The sequence below is a fragment of the Sebastes fasciatus genome, chromosome 1 (genome assembly GCF_043250625.1).
Source record: "Sebastes fasciatus isolate fSebFas1 chromosome 1, fSebFas1.pri, whole genome shotgun sequence".
NCBI lineage: Eukaryota > Metazoa > Chordata > Actinopteri > Perciformes > Sebastidae > Sebastes > Sebastes fasciatus.
This window is the reverse complement of record NC_133795.1, coordinates 26,431,256-26,457,308: the sequence shown is the minus strand read 5'-3', so window position 1 is coordinate 26,457,308 and position 26,053 is coordinate 26,431,256. Positions and strand designations below refer to the sequence as shown.

Here is a 26,053-nt window from a genome sequence, read left to right as displayed (position 1 = left end):
TGTGATATTGCTGAAAAATGAAATCTGTCTTCACTCAACTTTATTTTTGTACAGAGGACAGGTGATTTCTTTTCACAGCGTAGCGTATGTTGGTATTTGGAGCTTATCATTTTTCCCTCCAGCCTGACCAGAGCTTTTGTCCCTGCTGAAAGAAGCACACAGCATGATGCTCTCATCGTCCTGCTTACCAGTAGGAATTATATCCTGTGGATTTGAAGGGTGTGAAGTGATGTGTCTTTTGTGGTGTACCCACAGAGTCACGGTGCACCGATGGGCTATATGCCAAACTTTTCACTTGTAATTAATACCCAAAGTATTTTATCCTGGTTTCATCGGGCTATAGAACATGCTCCCTCATTGTTTGTTGAGGCGGAAACGTCTTCTTGTGCAATTAAGACTGAACCAGCCTACATTTTCCATCATACCACTCAGCCCACAACAACACAAGACACACAGAGAGGCCTGACTCTACCATACAGTGCTGCCCTTGTTTTAAGGTTGCTGTGGCCTCTTGGCTTCCCTGATGAGCCTCCCCTTGTGCGCTATCATCCATCTTTGAGGATACTGATCTAGGTGAGGTCCTGGTGGTGACATATTTCCTCCACGTTTTGATTATGGTGCTGATGCTCCAGGGTTTATTTGTGGTCTTTGAAATATTTTTTCCATCTTTCTTCAAATCGAACACGCTCAACAATAAGATCAAAAACATCTCGTGTTAGCTCGGTTCTTCACTGCATGCTGATGCTCAGCAATATGTTGATTTTCATCATTCTAATAAGAATCAGTTTAGTTGATGTCAGCTGAAATGTGCAGCTTCCTACATGCTTTGGAATATGATTAGAGTCTTAAAAGAAGAAGTATGTGGGCCTACATAATCAAGAAATGTTTGCTATTTTTTATACTTTTTGTAGACTTAACAAAGACATTATTACATTTGCAATAGATTTACATACTGTTATATGTATATAGTTAAGCTTTATTATACAGTATATCTAATATGAATAATTCATTTAGATATTTTTGGTTTCACCTTGTGGTTTATTTTTCCACAATGGAGCTAAAATACATCACTTTGCCTGGGTGTCGGGCTCTTTGGCTCCGCCCTCAAGGGCGAATGGACTCCAATCATCAACTGCACAATAACTGAATGCTCTGTAATAAACAAATCCTTAAAAGATATAACAGTGTTCATGCTACCGTGACAATAACTCTAGAAACCTTTATTACTGGTCAAGTACTGTTTCCTGTCTGCATGTAGTGAAGATAAGAATTGTCTGGTTATTGTATAAATGAGAATTAAGTCTACACATCTCATCAGTGGTTGGGACTTAATCCTTCAATGGTCCCATCCAGAGAAAAGCAATGTAAACTTTCTCTTTTTTTGCATTTCTCAGTTCCTTTGAGCTCCAACAACAAAAATCTTTTTTTCAACTGACCACAAATTGTTTTTGATTAAACGCCTTTACCAAATGGTAAAGATGGCAATGTGTCAATAAAAGTAAATTTTCAATAATCTGCATGAAATTTTCTCCATTAAAGTGAAAAAATATATATTTTTTAGTTCAACGTATCCTTATACAACGATTCATATGATATCTTACGAAAAAGTATTCCTCTTTCTTCGTGCGTTTTGCTACGAATGTCCAGCATCAATTTCCGCTCCAGTCTTTTCAAAATGAGCTCCACCTTCACAGGAAACAACTTTGTTAGGGTTTAGGCAAGAAAACTACTTAGTTAGGTTTAGGAAAGATCGCCACACCGGAAGTGGTGTAACTTAAGTATGGAAGTTACGTGACAAAAACTACTTAGTTAGGTTAAGGAAAAGATCATGGTTTGGGTTAAAATAACACCAGTAGTGTAAATTAAATATGGAAGTTATGTGACAGATAAATTAACAGTGACTTCTTGTTTCACATGGACATGAACACCGATCTCCTGGGTGAAAGTCCAGTGTTTTTTGACCTACCCATTTACCCCGGCCTCCTCCCTAGGCGGCGTTCGCCACTCTTTATACTTCCTCGTTCACGATTACGTGGATTACATATGAATTGATTTTGTGGTATACATTATATATGAATTACACGTATTATTCTCCTTTTAGGCACAAGAGCAATGTGTAACACTCAAAAATACATTTGACATAGTATAACGTGTATTTAAAGACAAATACATTATATTAAAAATAGAAGAAGTCGTAGAATTGCATTTTAGTCTTTGTAGAACCAGATCAGACAAATTTACAATGAAATTACATTTGATTCATCATACTGACGACGGTTTATGCTCCCATGCTTAATAAAATATAAAAAGCAGCCAACCGAAACTTCTCCTGTGTGCCAAGTTTGTAGGAGAACTACGAAGACCGATGAGAAAACGTGTAAACGCGAATGGTTCTCTCTAGAGCCAGAGTTTGGTTTGTCCGTTCTGGGCTACTGTAGAAACATAGCGGCCGGCTTCCTGAAGAGGACTCGCTCTGTGAGTAGAAATAAATGGTTCATTCTAAGGTAACGAAAACACAATGATTAATATTTTCAGGTGATTATACACTAAAGAAAATATCAATATTAATATTATATTCCATTTCCGCTAATAAATCCCCTAAATTTTATACACTATTCCTTTAATTGCAAGTTATGTAGTTGACATTTTGCAGTTAGACCAAACCAGTCCAGGGATAACATATGCTTTAGTCTCTCACAGTTTACTCCAATCACACGCTACTCCTCCCGTTTCTCACCCTCTGGTAAGTTGATGTCTGAGTTTTTTTAATTAAAGACAAGGCCAGAGCGAGTCTACAGCTGTTCTATCAGACTGAGACCGAGCTGTCAACGGCAGGCTGGACTGCAGTCGGTCTCTTGCTCCATCTTGTCCAATCCTGTACATGTATACACATGACGTAGCGTCGTAGCACAACACGGCGTCTCTTGAACTGACAGCTGAGTCGCGACAGTCGTCGCGGTTGAGACAGCGAGAAAAGCAGCGAGTGATGACGAGCAAACAGCTTGTTGGAAAATAAGTTGACTCTGTTCAAAGACGACAGCTGCACCGACTTTGTTTATTCAAGTTTCACAATATTGCCGGGGCAAAAGACGCATTTCTCTCACTGAATGGAGAAGTAAACATGCCATGCTATTGCACAGTTGGTTTACTGTTGTTGTGCTAAAAAAGCATAACACTTTCCTAGAAAATGCACCGTGAAGTTGGAACATACACAGACATAGGGTACATGCTTTTTTGGACTGTAAAGTCATTTATTCATTCTGAGAGCAAATGCATTCTTTATGTGGAATTTGCAAAGACTCCTGGTTTGTATTTACTTAACTATAAGATTGGTTCAGTTTTTAAAACTGATTGTTATAACTGCTCATTCTGCCAAGAAATGTATTTTGTCTTAATGGGTTTATAATACCAGCTCAACCATTAAGATGTGCATCCAGCAAACTGCAGAGGTTTTAAAATTGGGAAAATTAACATATAATCATCTCTTCGATTTGGCTGCCTCTCATGAATTCTGTTGAAGACCTCAAAATTAACAGATAAAGGAAACTGTTGTGAGTGATATCACAAACTGTTAACTGCACATGTTACAGCAGTTTGCGGTTTATTGTGCACGTTTGTCATTGCAAGATATAAATAATAAAGAAGTAAATTCAAAATTACTTTTTCATTATAGATTAGTCTGATTGTTATCATCGTGTAAAGAAAAAATAATGTAAATCATCATGCATCAAGACCCTTGAAGAATTGTCGTTTGATTGTATCAAAGCACATTTAATCGAAATCAAATCGTGAGAAACTTCAGGATTCCCAGCCTTTGCGCTCCCAGCCACATAGGACAGATGTTGCCTCTACTGAAGCAGCTGACAAGATATTGGTCAGAATTGATCAGACAGACACGCCTTCGGACTACTTAACACTCCCTAGCAGTCAGAAAACGGATTCATTGATGCTGTTCTCTCACACAAAACATGAGCCTGGCATTTAACGTCACTAGAAAAGTAAGTGAAACCCAGGAAATTGTCATGATGGCTATTCCCTTTTCTTCTCAACACTTTCACTACAAACACGATATATCAACGCCTACAGTATATTTATAACGTGTTATTTATAGGACTGTCAATCGATTAAAATATCTAATCACAATTAATCGCATGATTGTCCACAGTTAATCATGATTAATCGCAAATTTTTGCCCGTTCAAAATGTACCTTAAAGGGAAATTTGTCAAGTATTTAATACTCTTATCAAAATGGGAGTGGACAAATATACTTGCTTTATGCAAATATATGTATATATTTATTATTGGAAATCAATTAACAACACAAAAAAATTACAAATATTGTCTAGAAACCCTCACAGGTACTGCATTTAGCATAAAAAATATGCTCAAATTATAACATGGCAAACTGCAGCCCAACAGGTAACAACAGCTGTCAGTGTGTCAGTGTGCTGACTTGACTATGACTTGCCCCAAACTGCATGTGATTATCATAAAGTGGGCATGTCTGTAAAGGGGAGACTCGTGGGTACCCATAGAACCCACTGTTATTCACATATCTTGTGGTCAGAGGTCAATGGGCCTTTTGAGAACGGCCATGCCAGTTTTTCCTCGCCAAAATTTAGTGCAAGTTTAGTGTGTTTATTTATGGTTGGTACCAATGGATTCTTTAGGTTTTCTATTGTCATATGATACCAGTATCTTCACTCTAGCTTTAAAACCGAGCCCAGTACAACCTCCAGAAGATTGATTGCGTTATTACGTTAATGTACTTAGTGGCGTTTAAATGAATTTGCGTTAACACAGACAGCCCTAGTTATTTAAAAAGGTAGATATATTTGCATGTCGCCATCTCCAAATAGATGCAAAAGTAACTGAAGCAAGTCAGTGCTAACTTGTAAACATTTTCAACAATGATTATTTATATTAAAAAAAATATTTAAATGGACAGAAGAGAAAGATTTAAAGATGATTCCAGCTTTCTGTGGGCAAAGTATTTTCTCAATGCTCTTCTCTTTTATGGCCCCACTAGTATTACATAAAATATATTTCCTGGTGTGTCCTTAAATTCTTTGTTTTTCCATTTTCCTTCTGTAGCAGGAGCACTATTCATTTCATTAAATTATTAACACTTGAATGTGACACGGGGCTGTCTCGGGGTAGCTTCCACCATGTGTATGTTATGTCAGCAGAGCCTGGCAAAGCTTGGCTGTGGCCTGTATTCGCCGCATGCACCGTCTTGGCCAGAGGCAGTTTCCATGGGAGGATGGGTTCCCAGATCTCTTCATCATCTAGAGCGTCCTAGACGTGTGTGTAATGGTCTCTCTCATGCCTCACTGCAGACTGTCTTCAGTCTGCGAAAACTACATACAGAATTGAATCGTGGGGGGGGGGGGGGTTGACAAACGCTCTTCCACAATTCCCGACAGGTCCAGTGGCCTTTTCACAAATAGACGCCCAGACTGCACACACAGGTTGGAGGCACTTAAGCACAGATACCCGCATGCCCACGTACATGCATACTAGCGCATCCGCAGAAAGGGAAAAACACACGAGCAGAGTTTGTTTGCGGCTTCTCTGCACTGTTTGGTATTTGTCGACTTCAATGTCAGACTGACAATCACTATAGGTCAAACCAAATTGCCTGTTGTCCAAGGTGTCTTGAAAACAAACTTGCCTAAATAATTACTCACTCAACCATACTACAGCAGCCTTAGGTGAAACACTGGTCTTTTCGTGTTTAGAGAGGTTATGATATGTCCGATTTCATGAACCAAATGTCACTGTGAAAATAAAATAAAGTGCCATAACAGGATTTCACTTCTCTCTCTCTCTCACCCTGGTCAATCTGACATTACAGCATCTTGACAATCGATCTGCGCTGCTCAGCCAAGCTGCTTGATAAGAAGTGCTCAGACTTCCCATAGACAGCTGATTATGTTTTGTGGGCACAGCCTGGCCTTTTCCCTGTCTGACACCAGTCTATTACAGCAGCGATCTGTAAGGAGCTGTAATCACCTTTATAGGTGTTGTGGGTATGATAAGGATGAAAAGAGCATAGCTAAGCCACAGAAGGCTGGCCCTGACCATCAAAGATCAATACATCATCTTGTCCAATAATAAACCACAGCAACCATTTGCCTGTCAACAGATATATTAGGGCAGGGTGTGATATGGACCTTTCAAGATAAATTGACATCTGCAATCAGCAGTGTGGCCACATCCGCACCTGTCCACATCCCAATCTTTTGATACCATGTGTTTACAATGATACGGTATGATAAAACACACTGCATGCATTTTACAGTTGTTTCAGACAGGCCTTGTGATGCAATCACATAGTTCACTGGTCTGTAAATCCGGCCATGAAAACATTTAATCAAGCTGGTGTAGCTCAATATCAAATCAATACACTGCCATTTTTTCACAGCCAGATTAGCACATGTCAAAGATCACCATGGCTACAGCCAGGGCATCGACACACTGTGAATTATGCTATTTGCATTCAATCCAGTGACATATCTCAGTGGAAAAATAGTTCAATGTAGTATGGACGTGTCTTTTCTTTGCTCGGATGGTTATTCAAGACTCAATGTTGACCTGGATGAAATAGCATTCTTCTACGGCTGCAACTAATGATTCTAAGCCTGTGCAAATAATTGAATTTCAATTACAATTATGGCATATAAGGATTATTAAAACCTCGCCGTCGGTTTGGAAAGGCTGGGGTGAAGCCGCGGAGATGTCGGCAATACACCTGACCCATTTTTAAACAATAAATTCTTTGAAGGAGATGTTTTCACAGCAAAATAAAATAGATAATAGAGAGGGAGTTCTGACCTGTTTAACTTCCTAACACTAGCTCTAAGCAACTGATAATACATAATTAAAATTACTGATGCCAAGATTTCTTTAAATCAAAGCAAATATTTTAATAAAAATACAATCATTTACTTCCTAATCATTTGAATTGTGTCTTTATGCAAATAACCATTATGGATGACAATAACAAAGTACAGTAAACACTGGAATTTACCACAAATATGTTTTTTGTGTAAAATATATCGAACATTGAATGACATCAGATCTAAAATGTTATTCTTTCATTTAGCGCATAGATTTCAAAAGTGGCAGATAAGATTTCTGAGTGTCAAACAAAATAATATTTGCCACAGTGGCAGGTAGTGAAAAAGTTAATTACAAACCCTTTTTGTGGCGAGACTGTTTTTGGCGTGTCATAACCATTCATATCCATCCAACTAAGCAGGAATGTCCGTCGGTCTGTCCATCTGTCTGTGTCATTCAAATATCTCGAGAACCGTTCATCCAAACTACTTCACACTGGCTGAATGTGGTGCGATTTGGCCAGATGGTGGCACTTTAACAATGAACTCCATGTTTTGGCCTATACATATTATGATTTACGTTTATGTATGATGAGCCTTCTTCCCGCAGCCTGCTTTGTCAACTTCTACCTCATTTCCCACAACAACTTTTCTAACATTGCTTAGACAAAATTGGGTTCCCCTTCTCGGAGGAAGGAGTGGGCATCAAGCATAAGGCAGAAGAACTGGACTAACACATAAAACTGACACACACTCACACCTATAGGCTATTTAGAGTCTCCAGACTGACCTGAATTACATGTCTTTGGACAGTGGGAGGAAGGTCAGACCAGCATGAGGTGAACATACGGCACAGAAAAGACCAGGACTGAGATTTGAAAACGACTAGACTAAAAGCCTTTGCACACAGCCTGTTATTTTAGTGTGGAAATAAATCTCATGTTTAGTCCGTTATGTTTATAAGACAACTCCAAAACTGTCGCTGAATGGTGCTGGAACGGTCTTGATTATCCTTATTTTTCCCATACAGTAAAAGTCTAAAATGTAAAGTAGAAGTATGTAACAAAAGGCTATCAGACGAGTCAAAGGAAAAATATAAAGCTTAAAATTTCTTATATTTGAATTATTTAACTTATACTATTATTTATTGATGTATTCAGTTATATACTTGACTTGTCAGGTAGTTCGAGGCTTCATGTGAACTTTGCGTTTATGAAATAACTTAACCTATGGTATAAATATACATGAGCTTTGTTTTCTAAAGATAGTGTTCCCCCCGGGCAACATGCAGTGTAGCCGTGTGTGTGTCAGTCATACTGCTAGCTGCTGTGCAGGATCAGCTGGATTGTAATTGGTCCAGTCCTTTTTGATTTGTGCTTTCAGCATTTTAAGTAATTTATCAAACCAGATTTCCAACATCAGAAAGTTGATCATTAAGTGATTCAAAATTTTCTGGAAAATCTGCTCTGGACACTTTGTATCCTCATCAGGGGTGACAGAATCATTTATCTTGAGGTGTGCATTTTATTTCATAGTTTTTGCTTGTAGAAATATTTTTTTTAAATGCAAATGTAGTCATCATTTCTGTGCATCGTGAGTTATTTAGGTGACCGATTACAAAAAGATGCAAACAAAAAATTGCGACTCTCCTGATGCAAGTAAAGCACTAGCTATTATCAACATTCACATTCATTTAAAAAATCAAGTTACCATTTTAATGTGGGAAAAAATATCTTAATATTCAATCTATATTTAATTGAATATTATATATAGCAGGGTTGATCATAAAATTCTAAGTCACCTTTCATCTTCTGCATGCCCTGTTGACCTTTCAGTAAACTGAACAATTGTTCTTCTAGGGCTGTACCAAATACCATTTTTTGGGCTTCGAAGCTTCAGTGAGAAATATTCAAAGATATCTGAAGCGCCGGGACAGTGCTGCTGGCGCACTACTGTATATGTACGCACCTTTACACATAACAAACAGCCGTATCCATCTAATAATGATTAATGTTGAATATGATAATGACAAATGTTGTGGGATTATTCCTCATTCCTTGTGCTATTTGGGGATTTATACATTATTATAACATACTTGTATTATATATATATTATGTTATAATAATGCATAAATAGCCCTATGTTCTTCTCTTTGTAACGCAAACAGATAATCATGACACCAAACCATCTGAGAAGTAAAGAGTTGAAACATTTTGAATTCAACACCATAGATGGAAAAATTATGGATTTCTGCCTGCAGTAACATTACCACAACCACAAAAGTGAAGCCCGCTGTTAGGAGTCTGATAATCACCCTAAATCGCAGTTTTGTTCACTTCAAATCACAAAATCTAAGATGTGAGCGTTGATTCAGAGGTCTTGAACCAGACTAACTTGTTAGCCTGTAACTCTAGTGAGGCAGTTGATGAACCGTCAATTCTACATTATAGATTAGGATTAGCCTACAATGATTACGTATGAGTAGCAATATACGTTAGTTCTCATTAATTCAAACTCACTTCTGCCATCCTATTCGATGGTTTACAAATACACACCAATAGAGCTGTCACTTTTCCTAAAAAAAAAAAAATCAACATTGATGGATTCTGTGCAGAAAAAATCTGCTTTCTGTTGACAGCAAGTTGAGCCACGAGGGAATACAGGCAGTTTTCATGGTTTGTTTTAACATAAACGTGTCCATTGAAGCAGAGGAATGTTCATATTACTAAATAGATATACACAGTTAAATATGTAAATACACAGCCTGTAAGACACACATGCACATATGTGTTCAAACCCACCCCCCCACCCCCCCACCCCCCCACACACACACACACACACACACAGACAAACACAAGAGTGTCTGGCATGTGAAGGAAGCTGACAGATGGTAGACGGTCTGGATTTGGATTCTGGATGGACGTTTGTCAACTATTGAAGATACAGAAATGTCGTTACGTCTGATTTGCATGGAGAATCAGTCACTTAAATTTTGGTGAGATGAGATCACGACTAAGGAAAATATAGTTATAGAGTAAAACAATATAATTATACAGGAACACACAACATGCAGCACACAGGAATCCCAAAGAGGAGGCCAAAACCTGCCACCAGGAATTTGTCTCTTTAAATCGAGCAAAACAAACAGACTGAAGAGAAAGAAAACACCTATCACAAAGGATCATAAGAAATGTAATCAGGTTCCCGGTTTTAAAAATTATAAAATAATTTAAATCACGTCTAGTCTTTTTACTTTGTGATACCTCAGAGACATATTTGTTATATGTTCTTACAGTTGTTATTGTAAAGTGTCTGTCTTCGGGCCTTGTGTGTTGTCAGACAAATGAGTCACCATGAATCAACACTTACTCATCCAGCAGCAAAATAAAGTGGAAAATCAAGCCATAATAAAGATACTGGGCTAGTTTACTGAGTGCTAAAATAGCACTTGGATTGTATTTCATCAGTTCATTCATTATGTCAAAGCAGAATGGCCGGCACGTTATTTTTTAACATAAAGAACTGAATCTGAAAGAGTTTTTAGGATGGCATGCCCCACTCATGAAACAAATGTAAGACATCCAGTTTCTATTATAAATATGATTTTAAAAACTCACCAATATAAATATCTGTATCAGCCTCAAAAATATATAAATATACTATATTTCCCCCAATTTTCAATTTAAAAGACTAATAGTAAAGCACAACAATAAAATATGTGTATCCTCCCAAAGGAAAAGTAGTTGTCTGGTACAATTTAGTTGAAAATCACATATGCAACCATTGTAAACAAGTAGAAACAGATACATACGGTTTATTTTGGATGTTTATTTAGTTAAATTTATGGACCTTTAGCTGCCAAAGAATGCCTCTTTATTATAAAAGAGGCAAACAAGTGTTTCCCTGTTGACATTCCAACTATAAACTGTGCAAATCATTGCTGAGCTTTATTTAGTAAAGCCAAAACATGAGTTAAGATTTCCATGACAGGCTGTTGTTTACACTGGCAATCTAAATTAACCTGAACGACGCAATTCAGGAGAGAGATATAACCTGAAACAGAGATTTTCAATCTTGGGATTGAGACCCCCTCATGTAGTAGTGAGATCATTCTGAGGGGTTGTAAAATGAGAGGAAAGCTTAAAAAAACTACTTCTATTGCTACTACTACACAAATACTGTTAAGCTTTTCTAGACTTTCCTCTAATTTTTATTTTGTGTCTCATGGGTTTCCGGGTTTAAGTAGACGTATGCAACTGGTGACAAGGGGTCACGAGAAAACATTGCTTCATTTTAAGGGGGGGGAAAGATTGGAAACCATGGACTAAAAGATGCAGTAGGCAGTATATGTTCGGCATCATTGGGCAAAAATTCCATAATAATCATTCAGCATATTGTAATTCAAGTGCTCTGAGAAAAAACAGACTTCTGCACCTCCTCATGGCTCTGTTTTCAGGCTTTAAAAAATGTAGCCCGTGATGGGAGACTTTGGCCAATCACAGGTCATTTCAGAGAGAGCATTCCTATTGGCACTGCCTAGTTTGACCATTCAATCGGAGTTTGTGAGTGATTGACAGCTACTCAGAGACGGCAGGATCCAGCTCGGCTCTGATTGGTTGTCTTCCTCCTATCTGTGAAATCTTGCAGATGCCATTCGGAGCACCAGAGGACACCGGATGACTCAAAGGCACATGATTTTTTTCAGATTACCTGTCTCATACACTACTGTCAGGATATAGTGAGCCGTTTTATTAAAATAACTTTTTTTAATCATATTTGCTCCAATTCTTCCGACCGCAGCTTGAAAGCATGAACATGAATTTCTGATTCTGATGAATCTACAGTATCAGAATGGCCCTACACCTTCACAGGTCCACAAGACCTGCAGAAAATGGCTCTGCAGCATATCCATCAAATCAGAGCCATTCTGTGAAAAGCTGACATTTTGGGGGGTCTGATTTAGGATTTGGCCAAATCAGGGAAAAAAACATTTCCACAAAATGCCCCTCTCATGTGTTGAGACAGACAGAGCCTTGCACTGTAGTTGCAGGCAGAGTGTGCATGAGCAGAATGAAATGACATGGATCATGCTGAAGCATGGTGGTCAAAGAACAACTGGATACCAAGTGTAATCTTTTTTGACTGATCAAAATCAAAAACCAGATCAGTACTATTACTGTATTTTAAATATCAAAGAGGGGAGAAACACAGTGTTGGCTTAATAGCTGCATAATCAGACAGTCAGCATTTTGTTAATGGAGTAGTTGGAGGAGAGAGAGGGCAGAGGGTCTTTTGAAAAACAAAACCATGGCATAGGAAAATACAGAAAATGGAAAAATATCACCTCCCTGAACTGAGCAGGGTATATTATCTGCAGCTCCCACAATGACTTACAGTACTCTGGTCAAAATGGCTCTCATTTCAAAATTACAAAGTAACAATGTGCTATACTATCTCTCCATTTGTGCTGCAGCTTCCCTTTTTGAAGCAATACTGATACAGCCCAGCTTTCTGTCTAATAAAGAACGCATTGTGCTTATACTGAAACCTGTAAGTAAATCTAACAATAATTGCTCTTTCTTTCACAGTATGACTCGAATCTGCATCTGTGTATTATACATCTTTGTCACTGAACCTCATAGTACATGGCAAATTGCACTAACAATTCTGACTCACGTCTGTATATGCCATGTTCTTGCATGATATTAAAGTATGTGTACTTCGAGGAAGAAAACAGTCTTTAATGGAATCATAGTGAAGCGGTCCATGTGAACAGCCGTATTGTCACTGGCTCAGTGAACGAGTGGGTTTTGTTGAAGTGAGATGCCTCGATGGGCTGATACTACTTTATCTTGATATAGCTGTCATTCCCCCAAATGAGCTGCTAAATCAATTGTGACACAGGGCCGTCATTCTACTGTGTCACTGGAAGGTTTATAGGGGAATAAAAACCATCAGAACAAGGTGAGATGAAGCATGAAATTTCATGATATGAACCCTTTTTTTCCTTGTTTCAAGAAATTCACCATACGAGTGCCACAACAAGGTTAAAATGAAGAGAAATGTAACAGATTTCAAATGATTGACTACCATAAAAGAAACCATATAATGGCCTATGTTATTTATCAGGTTGATCCAGAGTCACTAGAAGTGTGGGCAACCACAATGATGAAATGTAATAAACAGGGCAACTAGTTTTCAACCCAGCAGTGATGAAACACAGCGTAAAGAAAATGAATAAGTGCCATATCAAATAAAATCACTCATGCTCGATTTCAGGGACTGTCAATCTTTAAATTCTTTTTATACGTACAGAAAAACATGGACAGAAATAAAAAGCTATTCTGAAGATTAATACCCTACTCTTCAAGTGGATTTAATTCTTTAACCTCTGATCTAATTCTGTCTGAGTCCAAATTCTAAATTAAAATGAAAAGCATGCATATAAATTAGTAGATTTGATTACATTTTCTATAGAGGCTCTGCTCAGGTTATTGCTTCATTCCAAATGAGTACAAGCCCAGCGGCTAGAAGATAAAATGTTACTCAAATAAGATGTTTTGAAAAAGCTGACAAGGAGGAGATAGTTCTCCCTAGAGTTGGGTTGATTTTCGGTTTTACTAGTGAGGTCTGATGTACAAGCTCACACCGATTTGATTTTGTGCACATTTGTCAATATGATACGTTCTGGCAAAGTAAAATGTAGCCTACATCAGCTGCACAATTAATCGAACATTAATCGCAATCACGATTTTGGATTCCCACAATTAAGTGAACATGATCAACTGCGATATTGATGTTTAAAATGTGTGCTCTGCTCTTAGAAAACTCCAATGCATATCAAATGAAGTGCTTCCCAAACTAACAGCAGGCAGGGGGCGATCGAGATGTTTTGGCTTCACTTTTGGGGAGCTGTCATGTCGCTGTGCACGCACCCTACAGCGGCAGCCTGTGAGAAACTTCAGAGTAGAAGAGTAATAACAGACGGGCAAAACAAAGTTACACTGAATTAAGGTGAAGAATAACCTTATTTTAAGTCTTATTTTGATGCAAAGATTTGTATATTAGCAGGAATTTAGTACAACATGGAAGCAAAAGCAGTGCTCTGTTGATTTAAATGGGAAAAGTGCAATTATTAAATAAATATTATTATTATTAAAATCAATGAATAATCGTGATGAAATAATCGTGATCTCAATATTGATCAAAATAATCGTGATCATCATTTTGGCCATAATCATGCAGCCCTATCAGCAACCTGTGCTGACGGTGTCACAACACTAAACTCAGCTCATATTGCATTAGCAATAAGCAATATGACAAGACCATAATATTATGTTTGTTTATAGGACTAACCAATAGCCACTATAGTCTCTGACAGGCTGTGCGCAATTTACAGGCTGAAGGATGATCACATTTCAGTAGAGGTGGGGGAAAGTGGTGCACAGCACACTTTGTGTTTGTTTACTAGAAAGTTCATGTGTTTTTTGGGGAGAAGAGACAAGACGGGAATCCCCCAGCCAGCGTATTGCAAGCCAGGTAGCCTGTGTGCGGTCGAGAGATGGAGGACGCGAGCATGTGATGGGGAGTATGAAGTCAGCAGTAACGTTATAGCGGTGAACGCAGCAGTGCAATGTGGGCTTAGGCTATTTGTCGGTGAATAAATGCTGCAACTCCTCGAGACACAAGCCAAGTTCTTGTGTCTTGCTTGCCACCTGCTGATTTAAAAAGAAGAGGGTTAACCAATAGCGACAACTTTGGCCCAGGCTCATTGAAGGTGAACATAATGTTCATTAAGATATACTTTAAAAAAATATTAGAAAGCTTTTCTTTCTTTTCTAGACCTGAAATCAGCTGTTGCTAAAGAGAAAAAGGATTTTATGTTTATGGTTTTGCGGTTCATTGACCGGTTATACTCACCTAACATTTACTGATTTTACCAAACAGGGCTGAAGCTAAAATGTTAACAGTAGCAGAGGATCAACTGGGGGGAAATAATCATTAACTCGCTAAAAGAGATTGCAACAAAGCAGATGGTGAGCACCTCTGGGAAAGAGGGATGTGGTGGAGCTTTGACCACAAAACAGCTGCAGAATGGATCGGCTCGCTCATTCAAGGAATCGTGAAAGAAACTGTCAACTGCTAATGATATCTGCCATCCTCCTCACAGTATGCTGCTGTGTGGCCGGGTTTCCGCTTTTTGGATGCACTCTGACTGAGCTTGACACTGATGGCTTTTACTTTACAAGCTGCCATGTAATTGTAGCTTTACTATAAGTGATTTTTTTAAGCATACACGTGCTCAGAAAAGAGCACGATGAGTGCATGAATGATTTTAAAAGGACGTTTGAACTAGAGTGTCTTATTTATACACAAAAGTTGTTTCCCTTCTTTACATCCATCAAGCAAAGCCAAAGATTACAGCAAGAAACCCTACTTAAATCTGAGATGTCTTGGTTCATTGTATAAGATCACAGTATTTGGAATAACAGCCAGTATATTCATAATTGTTAATCTGCCTTAAAAATGTATTATTCAATGCCGTGGTTCATTATTTACATGCTTTTACCAGCAATGTTATCATGTACAAAACCCCCAGATGAATCCATGAGAAAATAAGGCTCAGAGAGGGCAGCTCAGGGCAATCTCTAATCAACTATTCATAATATGTTTTTTATCCAGCAGTACATATTATTTGCTTTACTTTTTTGTTGACAGTTTGAAGCACTTAACCAACCCATGAGGGTTGAGACCAATTTCACCTCCTAACATTAATTACAGCAATGCCATGCGAGAGCAGCGTATTAACAGCACGGGTCTGGTTCAAATGTGGGGAAAAAAATGTAGGTTTTAATGTTTTGTTTTTAGACTTTCTGAGGCAGATGGATGATTTGTCATTGCACGACAGTTGAGAAGGTTCCTACACAATGTGAAGGCGCATAAACAATAACTCAGTGGGTCAGCTTCTGTGTCTCTGATGTGAAACTTAAAATCAAGAGCACAAACTAAGGGTGAGGGAAAATGTCAGAATGAGTGGGATGCTGAACGCCTGTGTGCTCTTGCATGAAAAATATTTTTCTTCTACTTTTCTTCCTCTAAATGGATCATTTTTTTACTCTTCTGTGGCCCCCTTTATTACTGAAACTAGCCACTTCAGTGCATGTGAGATGCTTTGTCCAGCCAGCAGTAAACTGTAATGTCAGAACAAGGACCCACCAAAATGATTTCCAGTGAGCATTAAAGGCCAGAACGCTGTGAGCTTCTTATTCCCGGGTCACTGCATCTCTATTGTGCTGCTCATGTGCACCACAGAATGAAACAAATTTATGAAAAAATACTTTCATTTCACAGAATAAGAGCTAAACTTTTGCTACAGTTGAGTTGAAAAGGAAATCCCCGTCAGGATCTCCATCCGATATACTAGTCAAGAGGGACAGACCTGGTAGTACAATGTGTTGCGGGTGATGCGTGTCAACTTTATGAACGCATCTGCTGCGCAAATGAATAATGTAATCATCTGACATATCTTGTCTGTGATCATGAATTATCTTTTCCCAAACTGCTTGTCACAGGGGCTCCCACTTCTTGGCGAACTACACTGAAATGTTCTTGAGCTGCAGCTCATGGTCCCTGTGTTACCGTTACATAAGGTTGGAGTAAAATATTCATCAAGCTGCTCTGGACCACATCTGTATGCAGCAGCTGAGTGCTGAGGAAACACTTTTCTGTAAACCTGCTAACTACACCAGGGTGGCTGCTGCTGATGCTTGGTTAGAAGTGGTTTGCGTGCAAATGTGATTGTGTTTCTGGGTTTGAAATGTTTATATACATGGCATATGTGTTTAAGTGGTGCAGTTTTGTACATTGTAAGTGTGTGTGTGCTTGTGCAAGCATACAGTAATGCGCATGTCTACATGTCTAAGAGTCTGCCCGTCTTCATCAGTATGCTGAGTTTGTACTCGAGTGCATGCATTGCCTCCATTTAAAGCAAACATTTATGTCTAGCCGCAGTGCTACTAGACGTGGTTGTCCCTCTTCTCTCTGCAAGTTAGATGATGCAGCAAATTATGTCTTGCTGGCGCAGGGCGAGTTATGAGACGGTCGTAAAGTTAAGTTGCGTTACCTCCTAGAGCCATCAGCAAGTCCGTGAGGTCCAGAAGAACCGGCTGGCATCTGGCTGACCTGTGGATCCCTGGGAAGCCATAACTCAAGACCCCCACCTAAGTGACCACACACCACTCTCCATTAAAGGTTTACTGTTTAATCTATATAACCGACCAGACCGCTTTACATCACGTGAGGAGCTTTTTCTCTTTTTTTGATTGTTGTAACGACCATTATTCAATTAGAGCGGATGTTGATTGATTGGCGACTACCTTGGAAAGTGTTTGATTTTCAATACAGCGGCTCAGAAACCCAAGAGATTGTAACTGAGGATGAACTGGTTAAATCTCCCCGTGTTGATCTACTCAACCTGCCGTCTTACTGAAGCTTCTTTCTTAACCTCCAGCTGTCTGAATGTAGAAAGGCAGGAGAGGGAAATGCTAATATATACATTGAGGATAAAGAGAAAGGAGATCAGAGAATTCTAAATTAAATATGCAAAGACGCCGCTTACGTGCATTAATGAAGAGGGAAAGAGCCCTGCGCTAATGACGAAGGATTTAAGGCTTCCATGTGAGAGAGGGATCAAGAACACGCTGCTGGAGAGGCTCATTATTGTGTACCGGCTCCTACCTGTGCGAGCGCGCATATACGCATATTTTATGTGTGAGAAACAGAAAGAAATATAGAGTTCATGTGCAGGGCTTTGAACGCTCGACAGGTACATATAAAGAACATCCATGCATAGAGGCATAAATAAGCTAAAAAAAAGAATAATACATTAGTACGTATAAAAGATGCATAAAACTTTGTTCTGTCACACTCTGTTCACTCCGGTTAACGCTGGGGGCCTCGACAAGCAGGATACATCCCGTGTGGTTTGTAACACTCTGGAATCAGGGAGCTTATCAAATCATACATATACTGCAGGCTGTTGCTGTGGAGTATTGGATTAACTAATACACAAAAAAAGCATTAAAAGACTAAATAAAAGCCTTGTATCCACCTCACCAAAATCCGGGGTTGTACCCAAATCAGAATTTTCCAAATCGACTCACCAATTTGGGCTGATTGATGCTGATTTTATTTCGTGAGGCGGTTCCTACTTTTTGTTATCTACCAGCCATCCCACACAAAATGAACAGCCTCCAATGCACTCTATGCAAAACAACTAGGGCTGTCAATCAATTGAAATATTTAATTGCAATTAATCAATGATTGTTCATAGTTAATTGTGATTAATCTGTTCAAAATTTACCTTAAAAGGGAGATTTGTCAAGTATCTAATACTCTTATCAACATGGGAGTGGGCAAATATGCTTGTGTTATGCAAATGTATGCCTATGTTTATATTTATTATTGGTAAATCAATTAACAACACAAAACAATGACAAGTATTATCCAGAAACCTTCACAGGTACTGCATTTAGCATAAAAAATATGCCTAAATCATAACATGGCAAACAACAGCTGTCAGTGTGTCAATGTTTTGACTTGACTATGACTTGCCCCAAACTGCATGTGATTATCATAAAATGGGCATGTCTGTAACGAGGAGACTCGTGGGTACCGATAGATTACACCCGTTATTTAGCCTCCTTTGTGACAAGCTAGTTCAGTTGATACCAATTGATTCCTTAGTTTTTCTAGTTTCATGTGATACCAGTATCTTCACTCTAACTTTAAAACTGAGCCCACTACCACCTAAAAATCGCAAGTTGTGTTAATGCATTAAAGAAATTCGTGGCGTAAAAACGAATTTGCCCTTAAAAACAACGTATTTCTGTTAATTGATATCGATTACGTTGATGAGTCACCCTAGCCCTGAATAGCCTACATGTGAAGTCTTGTGTTTTACCTCAAGACTCACTATACTCACAGCTAACATGACTACCATCAGTGATGTGAAAACACCAGATTCACCACATGTAAAAATGTTGTTCCAACATCATGTTAGTCATGTTATAAAATACTATGCTTGGTTACACTAAGAGTCTCTACAGCGTTTTGGTTTAATTTACGGGCGCGCTGCTTCTGTCCTCTGCTCTCTGCATCGGAGTTTGACAAACGCATACACAAATGCACCATGTGACTAATGTTAGTGAGTGTGTGGTCGAGAGAGAGAGAGTATGAAGTTCGCAGTAACGTTACAGCTGTGAACGTAGCAGTGTAGTGTGTGTACAGTTTAGGCTGCCTGTCGGTGAATAAATGCTACAACTCCTCAAGACCCAAGACAAGTTCCAGTTTCTTACTTGCCACCTGCTGATTAAAGTGAAGGAGGTTAGCCCCGAAGTAAGCAACAACAACGGCCCAGGCTCACTTATGGTGGGCCGACCATTAAGGTGGTCCAGCTATTACCAGCTAAGTAAATAAACCCAACATCTTCCACACTCTTCGAGATGTTGTTTTACTTTAGATCGTCTATTGATTTGTTTGGGTAGAGGATTTACTTGTGGGGGGAAAAAAATGAACTGAACAAACTTAATTTCTATCTTTTGTTGTTTATTGCTGAATCCCTGAAAAGTGGTCTTTTTTGTTGTTCTCTGGACTCGATATTTTTGGTGAATATTAATGGGACTTGTAGTTGATTATCTTACACTTAATTCCTTTGATCCACTTTGTTTGAACCAATCCGACAGCATCCAATCAAGTTGCAGGAGAAAATCATGAAGAACTAATGATATGTTACTGAGGTGTATATGTGACACAAAAAGACCATTTATTATTTTGTCTGGTAAAAAAAAATGCTTGGCCGGTGGAGGTGCAAAACTGCAGATCTCGAATAACAATCTGAATCATCAACAATTTGGTGGCGGTAAACACCTGGCCTGCTGAGGTGTCCTTAAACACTGAATCAGCAGCAGGGATAGTTTTGTCACTGAGCCACCAGCTGACCTCCCACTACTTCTAAGCAAGACGAGGGAATATTTTTGGGATCAGGCATGAATTTTCATGTGAGATCAAGGTGAAAGTAAATTTTGGAGTCAGGATTATAATCAGCTTTTTAAGTGAAAGCAGAACACAGAGGATCTGAAATACATTTTGAAGCTGATTTTGACACCTGAAAGTTATCTGGGGAAGAATCCCTCATTTTAATTACCACAAAATTTAAATAAGCCACTACCTCGCCGGTCCAAATGAAAGTGATTTGAGTAATATCTGTGCTAAAATGTGTAATTGGCCATGAAACATTTTCAAACACATGACAGTACTTCATAAAAAGGAATTATTTTTAAATTCAACAAAAGGTGTATTATTTTGCAGTGAGTCGAGCAGTAAATAGCAATCAAACCTTCCGTAAAGTAGAAAGAGCTATTACGCGTGCCATGGCTGGCTGGATGGAAAACAAAATGTGTGTTAAATAATTCATCAAATGTTCGAATGTACATGAACATATTTTTTCCACAGTGTAAGCAGATGTATACAACAAACCGACTGGAAGACAGGCTAAGGGGTAAAAATGAAATAAATTTGTATCCTATTAATCACTTCTGTATTGTGACAGGCAATACCTCTCACTGCTTAGCAACCAACTCCTGCAGGGCAACAGTCAGAGTGATGAGATTTACCAATCTTATCTTCGCTCTAAAGTGTCCATTGTGTGGCAGCACATCTCCAACACATATCGTTTCTCTCACACTGTTCAGCAGCTCCCGTTGTTTTTTCAGCCAGCGTTATTAATTATTCAAACAAATATATAAGAGGATCAATAAAGGAAAAACATCACAAATCACAGGGTCAAGTGTCATACAGTACTCACAGCAGTAAACACAGCTCTTGTTCTTTGTTCTGTGCATTTCATACATACTAAAAAGTGGACAATCAAACCTACATGAACACAATAACTGTGTCTTACCTTAAACAGGCGCAGTATGTTGGCCACCATGATGGAGACGGAGCTGGAGGAGGCTCCGATGACGCCCACCACCCTCTCAGGTTTGGTGATGATCGGCGCTCCCCCGCCCAGACATTTGACATCTGTCCCGTCCTTCTCGATCAGAGCCTGCACGAAGGTGAGCGACTGCTCCAAGGCGTGAGTGTCCCTGGAACAGGTGTCCAGGATACGCGCCCCTAGTGTGATGTTAGGCAGCAAGTTATTGTCATTATTGATGCGGTCAAGGGCAAAGAGCATGGCCTCCAGTCTGTGTATACCCTTCTCCTTCTTCAGCTCCCCACATGGCTTGCCATCATGGCCCCTGGCGTGTACTGGGAAGAGCCCACCTAAGGAGATATCGCCGTCGATGCGGATGGAGTTCAAATGTGTTTGTCCCGGCCCTTTGGGTTTGGCAGCCTGAGCGGCGTTGAGGGAGCTGTAGAGAAGAAGCAGCAGCAGCAGCGATGGCAGAATCCGGCTGGTCCGATCCGGTCTCCACGGCGGGGGCTTAACCATGACCGCGGCCCGAGCACACATCCACATGGTGCAACCAAACCCAGCAATCAGAAAACAACAGAAGCCAGGTATTATTTTATGATGGCTAAAGGGTTAATTGCAATACCTCTTGAAGCAGTTGGCACAGAAAAGTCTTCCTCTCATGTCTCTCCTTTCTCCCAGGCATTCAATTAATGTAGAATATGAGCTTGGTTATTTCACAGGATGTAATCCTGCTCTCTTCTCCTCTTTCGCTCCCTCACTCCATCATCTGACCACGGTGGTGGGCAGCTGCTCCGGTGTCTGTTGTTATTCACAGACTTGCCTATGGAGATCCTTCACTTGGGGCATTAGGAAGAACAAAGGTGAACGATAAGCTTTTTTCTCTCCGTCTCTCCCCGCCTCTCTCTGTGTGTTTCTTTCCTCTCCACCTCAATCAGAAGTTTTTAATCTCGCCTGTTCCCCTGGGCAGGGATTTGGTATATGTCAGAGCCCTCAGGCCTGCTTAGGTCCACAGGCTTCAGAGTGAATTCCTGAAAGATGAAAAAGAGAAGAGTAGTGAGACAGTGCACAGAGAAAACAGAAAAAAAAAGGCAAAGGGATTTTTATTGGTATGAGTTTTTTTCAATATTTTTTTTTTTTTGCTTAACCTTTTTAGTGCAGCGTTATGTGGAATGAAGAGACTGTTTTGCTCCCCAACTAATTTCTTTCTCTTATATAGTCTTCCTACATCTACCATTTTGAATGCAAAAGGTTTCCATGGACTCTCAAGGTTGACAGGACTGAGAGTCAGATCCCCACGCTTCATACTCACCTATCAACCTTGTCGGCAGACACACTCAGACGCTATCACAACAGTGTGGCATTATTTGACTGTTACGTTTCCTCTTCTTGCTGCTGATTGTACGTCAAACTGATTTTAAATCAAATTGAAAAAGTACTGACTGTCTTATGGTTCCAGGAACACAAGACTGTGCTGTTGGCATTGGCACTAGTAGATCACTTGCTATTCTGTGTTGGTACTTTGCTCAGAAATCCTTATTTTCTAGAAAACGTTTCACCACTGCTGCCACATTACTTTTTCAAAGCCTGACAAATCATCAGAAACATTAAGGATTTAAAGGGAAGTTCAAAAGGACTGAATAAACTCAAGATAACACTGATATCTCTTTGTGCCAAATGGACCTCTTACCCAGGTATTTCTGCTTACTACAGGCAAAATCAATTACATATATTATAATGGAATTCATATGTGGGTCTCAGAGTCTCTTAAGCTTGTCTAAGTCTATGCCTTGTAGGCTAGAAAAGTACAACAAACCAATGGGGGTATGGTCTAAGAAATGAGTTTGAAAATGTAATTATGCTATTACAGATGGAGAGCAGCTCTTATATCTAAAGTCGGCAAAAAGAGAAATACCCACCTTAAGAAATCACTGCAATATGCACACTGACTTCTGATTCTAAGCTGCCATTAGCACGGCAGAAGATAATGTTCATTTACAGAATGACTGAACTATCACACAAGCCCATGAAAGGATATAAATATTTTACACTTCCTGATCACATATAGAATCAGAGCTTCAATACATTGACAATATGAATCCTTATTCATCCTTATTTTCATCTCTCTGATGGCAGATGTAGCCTACCTCACTAGGGCTACAAGTAATGATTATTTTTCCATTGCATTGCATTTTTCGATTAATCAAGTAGTTGTTCGGTCTACAAAACTGAAATTTGTATTAAATCATTTCCCAGAACCCACTGTGATGTCTTCAAATAGCTTTTTTTTTTAATCAAGATAGTCCAAAAAAACAAAACAAAACCAAAGATACTTAAATTATTACATTTTAAAGGAACTGGCCAACTTGAAAACGTGAATGTCTCTCTCTAGAGCCAGTTGTTGTGAGAGTAGAGTGCTTGGAGTGTGTGTATGTGGGAAGTGAGTGGTGAAGCAAGAGAGAGAGAGCAGCTGTGACGGGAGTGAGTAACATTTTCGACTCCGACCCAGGAAGGAAAAGTTAACAGTGTTTGGTTTGTCGGTTCTGGGCTACCGTAGATACATGTCGGTGCAACATGGCGGACTCCATGGAGAGGACCTGCTCCCTATGTTGATATAAACATCTTATTCTAAGTTAACGAAAACACAGCGATTCAAGTCAAGTCAATTTTATTTGTATAGCCCTAAATCACAAATTTGCCTCAGGGGGCTTTACAATCTATACAGGATGTGACACCCTCTGTCCTTTACAGTGTGACCCTCTCTTAGTAACGATTCTTAGTTTCAGGTGATTATACACTAAAGAAAACATACTTATTAATATTATATTCCATTTCTGCCACTATATCCCCCTAATTTTTACACACTGGTCTTTTAAGACTAGAAAAAGTGGCTGAGCTGGAGCCATCGAAATGACATAAACAATTGATAGATTATCAAAACAGCTGATTACTGATTATTTATTGGATCAACGAAGTGATTAATGGACTAATTGTTTCAGCTCTCTACCTAACTGCATCTGTGTTGATGTGGCTCGGTGTTTATTGCTTCACTGCTGTTAGGTGCAGATTCTGTACAGATTGAAGTGTTGTAAACATGCTGGTGTGGTGCGTAACGCAGATTTAAAGCTGGGTTTTGAGTTTCTAGGCTACATCCTGTCATGCACATCCACACACTCCGACACTATCATTCCCTCCCTTCTGTTTTTTTTCTTCCTCTGACACAAAGAATACATGCATGCCATATAGACACAAAATACGCCTCTACAAGCTATCATATATGTACATATCTACACTCTGTTCATTCCTGAAGCTGAAATAGGCTCTGAAGGAACAATCTCCCTGCACCCAGTAACAGAATAGAGCCGTAGACATTGGTTTTCCAGCGGAGTGGGTTGAAGCCTTGGATCGGCAACGGCTGAGATTCATTGAGAGCATATTGGAAGTGACAAGGTCCTTTGAATACACCCAACTATCTCCTACTGAGTGAGAAGTAATTTTTCAGACTTGATTCACTGCAGGTTCACTTTAACTGCAGCAGAGCAGATGACAACTGGAAAGTCAGCCAACTCACCTTAGCCCCCGTAACCAAATGCAAACCATGTACCAGCACATCTAACATCAGAGCATACGCTGAAGATGTTAAGCTGCCAACATACCATAGGCAAAATTTTAAAAAATACAGCTGTAAAAATTGAAGGGTTCAAAAACAGTTCTGCAAGACTGCAGATTTCAAGAAAGATGTCATCAAACTTCATGTTTGTACAAAAGAAGAGCTGGTGGGGAGACAGCTCATATGTCTCCTTCAGACTGAAAAACAGCTAGCCAATCTGAAAGAGTATCTCGAGTGCAACTGAAGGAAAAACATCTTCCTCACAAGATTATATCGGCATTATCGTGTTAATCAGCTTGTCCTGTCTTGTCTACGTGTTTCCTCTTTGACCAGGATGTAGATAATTCATTCTATAATCTTAAAGATCTCTGTACTTTAAGGTGACAGCTGGCGATATCCTCTGAATAAATCCTTCAGAAAATGTTTGCATTTCAGGAAATGTTTTATTTAAAACCAAGAATGTAATATGGCACTTAAATACACTAAATGGGTTTATTTTTAAATGATAATATTATTGTATGCAATTTAAGCAATACAAATGTCGATTTTTCTAAAAAGGAAACAAATTCGTTTTTCATTTTAAGAGACCCGTCTTCTTTTCTCTTTTGTGTATTTACTATAAAGTGAAATCTGACTCCTTTAACTCTGAGCTGAGACTCTGTACAGAGCAGACATTTCCACTTTCAGATTGTAGCGTCCGTATTTCGATTATTTATTGATAACACATTGCTGATACCCCAAAATGAATTAAATGGGTTTTGTTTCTATAAAAAAAGCAAAACAACGTGGTGGGCAAGTAATGTAATCGAAGTCTGCCCAACCACCGTGTAACACCGACTACAGCCGCAACCCCGAGAGTATGGACAAGTCGGCGTGATGACGTTTAGTAGTCTCTTTTAGCCACTTGTTAGCCACAGCCTTTTTTAAGCCCTACAAGGTTTCAAATTCAGGAATTGGATATTTATTGATGTATTTTATATCGTAAAACAAAACGTTAAAATCTCTTCAGCTTGTGTTAACCAAAGACCTTATTTCAGGCATCTAACTAAAAGCCCATTCACAATACCCATAGACTTCCAGACGAGGGAACCGAAGTGCTGAAATGCTAACTCATTTCCAGGTTTTAGGACTCATTCCTGTAGCACTCTATTGCTCTTTGATAATAAAGCAAAAGTATTTTTTATCCGATTAATCGATGGAATCATTTTTAGAATACTCATTTAATAAAATAATCGGTGGCTGCAGCCATGAATCCCATTTTAGTCAAGCCTTTCAGAGCTCTATTCAACATGACGTGTGTAGTAACTGAATGTATTGAAAGCGCAGTATTAGCATACAGTGAAATCCAGTTACACACTGTCAATGTCTCACTGTATATCTTATTTCCAGAACTCAGCTGTAATGTACTGTAACTCAGACTTGATTCTGTGGCTCATATTCCAATGTCCCAGCCTGACACACTGTAAACCGATCTCAGTTTTGGTTTGCTTTTGAGGCGCTGCAATGAACACAGTGCTCAAAAAGAAAACAAGTTACCATGGCGCTGAATGAGAAGACAAAGTGTGTGTACTATACGGTATTTACATATCAGCCCGTAATGGATTACCACAGTAAACATGTACAAC

The 26,053-nt window shown here is 39.1% G+C and overlaps 1 protein-coding gene across 2 annotated transcripts in view; it reads right to left on the bottom strand.

Annotated features, from left to right (window-relative positions):
- LOC141770615 (metabotropic glutamate receptor 4-like) overlaps positions 1–26,053 on the bottom strand; it is a 197,112-nt gene that overhangs the window by 137,076 nt on the left and 33,983 nt on the right. For both annotated transcript variants that reach the window (XM_074640340.1, XM_074640332.1), the window contains exon 2: positions 20,804–21,849. In XM_074640340.1, the coding sequence (XP_074496441.1) occupies positions 20,804–21,364 (561 nt within the window). In that variant the 5' untranslated portion in view covers positions 21,365–21,849. The remainder of the gene's footprint in view (positions 1–20,803; positions 21,850–26,053) is intronic.